This window comes from Rosa chinensis, unplaced genomic scaffold (assembly GCF_002994745.2).
Source record: "Rosa chinensis cultivar Old Blush unplaced genomic scaffold, RchiOBHm-V2 RchiOBHmChr0c40, whole genome shotgun sequence".
In the NCBI taxonomy this organism is placed as follows: domain Eukaryota; kingdom Viridiplantae; phylum Streptophyta; class Magnoliopsida; order Rosales; family Rosaceae; genus Rosa; species Rosa chinensis.
Window position 1 is genome coordinate 42,809 of NW_020126849.1, and position 9,877 is coordinate 52,685.

At 38.1% G+C, this 9,877-nt stretch overlaps 1 protein-coding gene across 4 annotated transcripts; it reads left to right on the top strand.

Moving 5' to 3' along the window:
* The first annotated feature begins 6,665 nt into the window (after positions 1–6,665).
* LOC112181419 lies at positions 6,666–8,464 on the top strand. 4 transcript variants are annotated; one of them, XR_002928853.2, is made up of 4 exons: positions 6,666–7,213; positions 7,376–7,717; positions 7,880–7,942; positions 8,085–8,464. XR_002928853.2 is itself a non-coding variant. In XM_024319769.2 (2 exons), exons 1-2 carry the CDS (start codon positions 6,736–6,738, stop codon positions 7,453–7,455), a joined length of 558 nt encoding a protein of 185 aa, XP_024175537.1. In that variant the 5' UTR covers positions 6,666–6,735; the 3' UTR covers positions 7,456–7,824. The 4 variants fall into 4 exon arrangements, 1 of the variants encoding a protein (XP_024175537.1); XR_005804314.1 differs by having other exon boundaries at positions 8,089–8,464; XR_002928852.2 differs by having other exon boundaries at positions 7,880–8,442.
* The last annotated feature ends 1,413 nt before the right edge of the window (positions 8,465–9,877 follow it).

The following is a 9,877-nucleotide window of genomic DNA, read 5'->3' on the forward strand; positions in this document are numbered from 1 at the left end:
ATCTGGTTAGACGGTAAATGGATTTGTGATTGACTTAATTCATACAACCGTGAAGGAATAAATTATGGGAATGCAATGAGCACTGTAAAAAATGCTTGACAATATACGTCTCCACTAAACGTAACAATAATCGTCGTAAACTGTAATAGTGACAACTCGACTAGTGTTATCTTTCAAGACAAAAACATTATTTGGCCGGATCATCTTCCGTAGAATAAAATTGATTGGCATCAAGAAAAGTTCCCATTAAAAAGTGATAAAGAAAAGTGTGGTATCATTAGTTTTACTATGAACAAAACAAATTATTGGATTGAAAAAGATTTGAGTATATCTCTTGTTTTAAGCTGGCTCACCAAATCAACAATAAAGCTGAGCTGGGAAGTTGTATTGGAAGATTTTGTGCCAAGTGGATGGATTAAAATAGAGTACATTGAACAATGATTGATTTGGCTGACAGAGAATATCTAAATCAACAGTTGAATAATAGCTATTGTTATAGGTGAACTAAAAGATTTAAGACTCATGACTCATACAAACCAAGACAAGTTGAAGATGCTTTGAACATGAGATGCCCAAACGCATTATTCCCCAGATACCGGATCGGTGTAATTTTTTATTTGTTCGGTATTTTTCATTTTTTAATTATGAAAATATCTTGATTCTAACGCTCAAGAGTGCAAGAGTAGAGTTAGGGTTGTCAATTCCGACAAGACCTGATAACACGACTCGAAATCCGCACGAAATAAAGCGGGTTGAACATGTACGATTAAAAAGCGGGTCGGCCGTGGGTCAACCTGCCATGACCAATTTAATAAATGGGTCGGCCACGGGTCAACCCGCCAACACAAAGTGAACCTGTATAACCCGATTATGCTATACTTCTTCTTGACATTTTGGACGTTAGGAGTATTTAATCATAGGATTAGACTATTTGAAATATTTTGCTTTATAATTATTGGATTTAATTATTTATGAATATATATAATTATTTATATTCTTCGTCTTGTAGAGTTTTTAGTGAATTTAATCAATTTATGCATTTTTTTTAGTTAATAGGTCGCATTGTTAACCCTTAAATGGTTTATTTTGTCTAACATGACACGACATATTTGTTAAATGGGTTAAGCGGGTTAGAAACAGGTAACCCGTTTAATAATAATAGATTAGGTTTTTTAAATTTTTGACATGATTATTAAATGGGTTGAGTTTGAGTTTATATCTTGTGACACGACAAAGACAAATACCTTGATCCGATACGAACCCAACCCGACACGACCCATTGACAGCCCTAAGTAGAGCTATATTTTGGATGTCAAAATGTCAGTGACATACCAACTTACGACTATTTCCAGAAAAAAAAAAAAATTGTCTTTAATATGTTAGTCATTTCTAGCTTCTTTTTTTTTTTTTTTTTTTTGAGAAATAGATAATTTTTATTTATCTACGACCATAAGGCACGTACAATGTTGTCTTACACCAAATAAAACATAGATGACCTAAGCTACCAAGCTTGAGAATGACTAATCATTATCTTTTTTAAGGACAAAATACTGTTTACTCTTTATATTTATAGGAAGTCGACGTTTCAGTCTCTCGCTTTTGAATTCACCTAAAAACTCCCTAAACTCTCCAATTTCACCCAATTAGTTCTTGTCGTCAATTATCCGTCAAAATCTTAGTTAAATTGCTGACGTGACATTCCTTACACGCCGAAATGTCTATATATCCATACGAACTTTTTTTTTCTTTTATTTATTTATTTATTTCCTTTTACCTCTTCTTCTTCAACTCTCTTTCCTCCTCTTTTTACCCTCACTTTAAAACTCATTACCATTATTAGCTTCAAATCGTACTCAATACATATCCCATTTTACTAATTAAAGAAGCTGAATTGCTGAAAGTTCAATGCATAAATTGAACTTCAAAAACTACAATCCCTCTATGCAGAGCTCACAATGTACAGAACGGTGCTTACTTCTTGATTGTTACAGTGTTAATTTTTGGAGGGATGTGGGTTTGCTGCCTGGTTAGAGGAGGAAACAGCGCACTGGAGGTGGAGTTCCATATCAGGAAATTGAAATGGCATTGCAGAATCGGCTTCAGCAACTGATGTTGTTATGGCTAAAGGTTGGGATCAGGGTTGGGTTGACAATTGGGATGGAGATAATGCAGGGAAGTCACTCAGAGGGCATCTGGTGGGAAGCATCTCTGCTAATGGTCTTACTGCAAGGTCTTTGAACAAAGATGGGTGGGAAAATAACTGAGATGATTAGTTAGTTGAGAACAACTTAAGATTAGAATTTGCCCAAAAGATTGAGGAAAGTAGGACAAGAATGAAGATCCCATAAAACCGGATATGAAATTTAAACCCTTCTTAATAGTCAACTCTTGTTAAAACTAGTAAGCTTTGTGTAGTGATGTCCTAGATGGAAAATCCGGGTCCTCCTGAAGCAAATCCCTCACCATACCGGGCGTTGCAATCACCACATGGGCCTACTCATCAAGCTCTGAGCTTGCTTCAGCTTATCCATACCTCCAACAATCACAGAGCACCTCAAATGCAGCAACGACCGAAAATATAAAGCCCAGAACCCAAAGCCCCTAAATTTACCAAACACCAAGAAAGATTGTAAAAATTTGAAAATAGAGAAATGAGCAAAACCTTTTTTTTTTTTTTGAGGTAGGGTCAAACGGCTGCCCTTAAGCCATAACCATTAGGAAAAATTTTGGTAAGTGAACCTGAACTATGGACCACTACGAACTTCAGTACATAAAATTCTAAAACATAAACTTTGGTACATTAAATCGGAAGCTCGACCCAATATACATACACGACGTCAATGACGTCGTTAGTTTGTCATATTTTGAGGGGTAAAACGGTCTCTCTGTCTCTTTCTTCCCCTTCATCACTTTACTTTGTCATTTTGCCTCTTAAATCCCAAGCCCCTCTGCTCATAACCACTGTCGCCGTCGCCGACACCTCTGCCCCCAACCTCACCACCTATTTCGACCACACCGACTTTGGCCTCTTCTTTTGACCTGGTCTCGCTCCTTTCTCGTCCTCCCTTTGTCTCCTCTATCCTTCTCTCTCTCTCTCCTCTCTTCAGAACTCGATCGGCAGGCGAGCCCTCTATTTGGATCGATTCCCACCAAAACAAACATGGTTCTCTTTCTCGAGACGAATCGAGACAACACAATGGGACTCTGACCAATAACTTATCCATCACCAACAATCAATTTCATTCAATATCCCATTCAAAACTACTCGAACAATTTCTCAAGCCAGACACAAAACAAGAAACAATTCCTTCTAGAACTTTGAATTTACCTTTAACAAGTCAGATTTGCAGTCTGGGTTTGGACTCCCTCGTAGCAGTTTTCTTAAAACTAGAGGGAGAACTCGGTGATGAACTCGTATCTAAGCCTCACTGTGCACAACCTAGAAATCTTCGAAGTTTAACTTCCAAGTCAGGCCTCGTCCAGGGAATCAGTCAAACCAGAAACTAAGCCCAGACGAGACGGAGAAGTCACCAGCGTAGCAACAGCGTCGAACCCGAGCTAACCCAGAAACCAAGTTGACAAAACTCCATCAATTTTGAAAACCAATTAGCCTAACACGTAGAGAATGGCATGAAGATGAGTTTCCATACCAGATGTAGCTTAATCGGTCACCGAAAATTGCAGAGGTTGCCGGTGAAGGTTCGGGCTCCTAGTCGTCAGGTTTCCTTCTCGGTTCAATGCATGGACGATCCAAGGATAGTTGGCTATTGGCGACGGTGAGACGAAGAAGATGGTGGTCGTCCATCATCTATCTGTGGTCGGATGGTGGTGGGCCGGCCTGGTTGGGTAGTGGAGGCGTCTTGAGTCACAGGCTTACGGCCATGGAGGGTGAGAAAAGGTCTGGGTCTGTGTGTAGAGAGAGAGAGGAGGGAGTGAGAGTGAGTCAGACAGAGGAAACTGAAAGTACTAAATAACCCTCTGAGAAATGGATAATGACATAAGAGTTAACGTCGTGTACATATATTAGGTCGGGTTTGCAATAATGTACTAAAGTTAGTGGCTAAACCCCAAATTATAATAAACCATAAGAGAACGTCCCAAATAATATCAGGAGTCTCTACTAATAATAGCAGCAAAACCCATTTCTAGAACAATCACAAAAATGAAAACGAACCAAACTTTACCAATGAAAACTCAAACACCCGCCTTCGACTTCAATGTGTTTCCCAACGCCGACCTGGAACCTAGATCAGATTGACTTCATATAGGCCCGAAGACTTGACGTCTTCTCCCAGGTTTACTTGTCGGTAGACCACGACAACTCTTACCCTAGCGACGCCGTCACACCCAATTTGGCTTGTGTCATCACGCCACTGACAATTATGGAAGGCTGTGGTGTTGTGAAGCAGTATGGGAGTAGAGTTCATGTGGTTCCAAGGCTGGATTTGTTTTTGGAAGAAGAAGATGGAGATAAACAAAGGAGGAGAGAGATGGAAGAAGAAGGTAAAAAGGGAGGAAAAAAAAAGTGAAAAAAATTAAATAAATAAAAAAGAGTTCGTAAGGGTATAATAGACATTTCGGCGTGTAAGGAATGCCACCTCAGCAATTTAACTCATGAGACGTCAATGCCCAATTGGGTGAAATTGGAGAGTTTAGGGAGCTTTTAGGTGAAATTAAAAAGCGAGGGACTTAAACGTTGACTTCCTATAAGTATAAGGGGTAAACAGTATTTTGTCTATTTTTTAAATAATAATTATACATATATACATCAAATAGATAAAACACTAGCACCAAATAAGCATACATTTAAAATCGGTCTAATAATTTAATTGTTTTTTTTTTTGAGATAATATGCCTATTTCAAAAGACACGAAAATCATTTTAACCTTTTACGCATTTAGCACATTCCGCATTTATAGAAACTATGTATAAAGTTGAATTAATCTAGCCTTCTCCATTCTTGCCAAAACAAACAGATGTCTCTGTCAAAATATAGTTAGAGGATAAAATTGAAATGGTTAGATATAGTTCGGTTTGGTTCACCTCATGGAATTTCATTTTGGTTGTCATATCTGGCCTTATATCACAAACAAAGCATGCAACTTGCACATCATTGGAGCAACTTGACTATGTCATGACTTCATGCTAAGTTCAATTTTAGAATCGGCTGACATAGTCGAATTTTGTAAGTATTACATGATTCATTTTTGAGCCCTTATGCTTGAAATCCTTTGAACTAGCTACCTGAACTAACCTTAAATTTCACTATAGAGCTGTCTAGATTGCAATAGATGTTTCAGCGCTTTTGATGGTCTCTACTTTATACATTACAATGGTGGTATATATGAACAAGATGTATTTTGCTATAAAAAAAAACACTAATTTTCTTTATGCTAAACTCAACTCTAACATCAAGTGAGCTTGAAAAGCATGTGATTTTTATGGCAAACGTCCCACGATTATTAGAGGTGAACCATGAAGCAATCACCAACAAGAGTTGCTTCCACATGTCCCTTCTTCTTCAAATATTGAGTCGGAGATATGGCTTTTAGTTGAATCAACACATTTTCAAGTATTTAAAGAATTATGCACCGGAGAGGAAAGATTTCACATTAGAAAAGTGACAAAAGAAAATATAACTTATCATCTCACTCAATTGTACCGAGACATTTTGTGATTAAAATCTAACACATAACAGGTGGTTAAGACTAGAGTTAGGTTATACGTGAGAAGAAATATCTCACATAAAAAAGTTCTATAAAAATAATATAACTCTTAAGTCATACTCAATTGTACTGAAGTGTTTTATAATTAAAACTCAACACCTAACGAGTGGTTGAGTTAGGACAGTATCAATACAATGGTAGGTCATGGACCGCATTTATAGCTGTTTAACACTGTGTGCTGCGAGTTTAGAAACCCTATCATACAAACCCAAAAAGTAGGATGGAGTTATTGAAATTTCAGTAACATGCAAAATATAAGATCACTGTCAACCTAATCAGAACCGGAATAGAACACGACCTAGTTACTAAGCTCAGTGATCATCACTCCTTAACAACAGACAAAGGCATGGCGAGTCACCGAATAAAAACTATTAAACGAAACTAGGTCACCACAACACCAAAACAAGCTTGGAACCAAGGTTTGCCGTCATCTACTCCAACTCTTTTTTACCAAACATGTAAAACAGAAATTACCGACATTATCCGACGAAAAAAAAAAAACAACAACAACAAAATTGTACTCCTTGGTCGATAAGGTTTTCCTTGGCGTCTACCCAGGCATGAACAACCAAACAAAAATTCAGAGGCTTTGGAGGTCGATCCAATCCGGTTTATTACTCGTAAAGAAAACATCCGCAACATCGGCAGCAATCAATGTGGGCCACCCTTTCGTCTTATCCCACATTTTGTGTTTAGACGACCACCACGTGTCCACTACCAATTTCTGTCCTGTCAGCATAGCACAGCTGTCCTGTCCAACTCACACAACCATGGAGTCATGTATCATGTCATGTATGCATGCATGCATGCATGCACCCATACATGATGATGATATAGCAAATAGAAAATAAAATAAAAGAGAAAATAAGAAGAGGAAAATGATTTAGGTTTTGTTTGGATCTGCAGACTACAGCTTTAAAAGCAGAATGCCAGGCTCTCTCACAATGCACCTTCACGGGAAAGTTCTAGAGAGAGAAACAAAAGCTTAGAGAGAGAGAGAGAGAGAGAAATGGCAGCCTATATCGATTCTTGGGTTTCTTCTTCAATCCAAGAAAACCCAAAAGAAGAGGAAGCAAATGAGTCATTGGAATCAATCTTTTCTTCTTCTGCGTTCAACCGACAAGTGGAGCGGGAGGAAGGAGAATTGCCCAAGCTAAGGAGCTCATCGTCGAGCGGCAGCAGGAAGAAGAAGAAGAAGAACCAGGTTTTGCTTGAAGGGTATGTTGATTCGGCCGATGAGGACGATCTGTCGAGGACCAAGAGCTTGACGGATGAGGATCTCGATGAGCTCAAAGGGTGCTTGGATCTGGGATTCGGGTTCAGCTATGAAGAAATTCCCGAGCTCTGTAACACCTTGCCTGCTCTTGAGCTTTGTTACTCTATGAGCCAGAAGTTTATGGATAAGTCGCCGGAGAGCTCTCCTGCTGCACTGGATTCCTGCTCTTCTGTGTCCAGTCCGATTGCCAATTGGAAGATCTCCAGTCCTGGTTAGTTTTCTGGTTTCTCTCCATTTTGTTCCTGAATGTTACAGATTTTTCTTCTGTCTTTTGTTGCATGTCTTAATCATGTTAGTTTGATTCGGTTTTTATTAATTTCGATAGATTGAGGTGTTCAAATATGTGACCTGTGGTGAATGTTTGCTTGTCCAGGTGACCATCCAGAGGATGTGAAGGCGAGGCTGAAATACTGGGCACAGGCTGTGGCGTGCACTGTTAGATTGTGCAACTAGCTGATGATATAGATTAGGATTTTATGCTTTAATGCCTAAGCAAAATTTTAAAATGGACCAACATTCTCGGGTGGAGATGAAACATCAATAGGTGTGGGTGGGTGGACCTTCCTATGCAGCAGCTTGTGCTGTATGGTTTATTCCAGAATGGCTTCGTTATCAGGAACAGAATTGTTCCTGCAATTCGTTAGCTGGAGATTGGCTCCGAGAACCTGTTGATGATGGATCTACTTTTGAGGAAGATGGGGGAAGATTATTTCAGGTTTGAGATCAAACAGATATCTGAGTCACACTTGTCTTAATTGTTCTCAAGCTACAGCATTGTTTATGATTCGATTAATGAATAAGCGTACCCTTCGTTTTATTTTCTGGACAATGTTTTAATGCCTATGAATTCCAACCTTAGCTGTTGGTTTTTATGCAGTGGTGAGGTGAGAGCCTCCTTTGGAGCTTCACCAAGTACTTGCTGTCCTCTGCATTTGCTGAGGTAACTAACCTAACTTAGTCCACATTGTGTGTTTTTGCGATGCTGACAATTATGATCCTGATCCTATTATGATAGTTCTGGTTCTGTGATGCTTTTTAACTGTACCGGCCTGACTGATTGTGTTGATCCATGGTATGGATAGATAGAAAGGTTGGATGGACCGGCCATGCTGACAGTTTGTGATGCTTAACAATGCCCGAGGTTGGATGAAATGACTCTGTGATGCTTAATTATATGCTTAATCTGCTGACTAATCATTCAGCTGGAATTCCAGATGCAACTGAAAAGAGGGCGACAACTGGATTCCTATCTGACCATGAAATTTGATTCGGAACTTTACGTTTTAGTTTTCTCTGGTCTTGAAATTTGATTAATTGGTATGGTTTCTTGTGGTTTAGTTTATGGAATTGACTAGTTACGGATGCATTCCCGCTGAGAGCACTAAGACGATGATCTTAGAATGCATGATTGCATCTGATAGTTTACATAGTGAATTGTAACCAGTAGACTGAGAAGCAGGTCATCGGAAATAGAGTAAACTTGAATGATTAAGTTGTAATTAGCTTGATAGTGTTGTAAGTATTGAGAAACTTAATAGGATAAGAGGAGAGAATTGCCTCTCATTTTATTTCTTGTGATATGGACTTAATCAATGCCTAGTTGCTAATAATGTGAAAGGAAAAGTCACTGGTTTTTGATAGGTATTGAAGTGTGAAAGGAAAATTCAAAGTTGTTCTGCTTCTGTGTGCAAAGAATCTTGCAAAGAATCAAGTACGGCAACTGAATGTGTTAATTCTAGTTGAGCCAGTTTCCTAAATCATTGGCTGGTCATCTACTCTTCTTGGTCAAACGATTTGCCGTCACCAAACCTAAAGCATAAACCAGTTGAACGTTATTCTGTCTTCTAAACTTGACACTGTTTCATACAGTTTTATTCATTCCATCCAACCAGCTGATTTTGAATGTTCACGCAATGTTTTCAATATGATTGATGCAAACATGAACCAGGAATTCCAGTTGAAACATAACTATCTTCCAACATTTATGACAAGAAGTCTTTCATTCATTCCACATTCAACGGCTGTAGTTGAATGTTCACGCAATGTCTTCAATATGATTGACGCACATGAACCAGGAATTTGATATATAATTATGGAAGAGTACGTATCATTCTCAAATATGAGAAATTAGAAATTTATCGTACCTCAGAGATTAGATATGGATCTAACTGATGTAATTGATGCTATTATTGTCAAGTATGATAATCATGCAGAATTTATCAGGGATTTTTTTTCTCTTATAAATTAAAGAGGATCAAAGGATTTTACTTCTACTCTCATGGTGACTCGAACTCATGATTCGTACATAGGTAGTGTGTGCTCTACTGAGGGATTAAATGTTGGATATAACTGAGGTAATTAATGTTAGCAAAACTCAAAAGCATACAATGAAAAAATGAAAAATAAATTAAAATATCCGCAATGCATCAAAGCCTTGGCAATGCTCGACTTGTAGTCGAAAGGTAAAATTTTGTTGGAAAGTATGAATTGTGAACTACACTAAATTAATTGCAAATAAAAACAAAAACTAAAAAAATTAATATGAATATACATGCAGAATGAGATACTAGATATTAATGTATTGGTATTTAGGTTTAGGGAGGTCAATCCTTCCAGCTAATCCTAAATTTTCAGAGGAAGATCGGTTCTTGTGACCCTATCAAATGAGCGCTGGTTTTCTTTCCAATTTCTACTTCACTAAACGGGTTTTGGGTTGAATACAGTAATGGACCTTGATAAACACTGCTATTCTGAACGTTCAGCATACAATGACACCAACATCATGGAAATAGATTTACTAAAGTTACTGAAACAAGGAAAGGGAACAATATACTTATTAACGATCCGTTTTGGATCTCAGTTAATCACCCCTGTT

Coding starts and splice junctions, on each gene's coding strand:
- LOC112181419 (XM_024319769.2), top strand. CDS start 6,736: ATGGCAGCCTATATCGATTCTTGGGTTTCTTCTTCAATCCAAGAAAAC. Junction 7,214..7,375: donor TTGGAAGATCTCCAGTCCTG/GTTAGTTTTCTG, acceptor TTGCTTGTCCAG/GTGACCATCCAGAGGATGTG.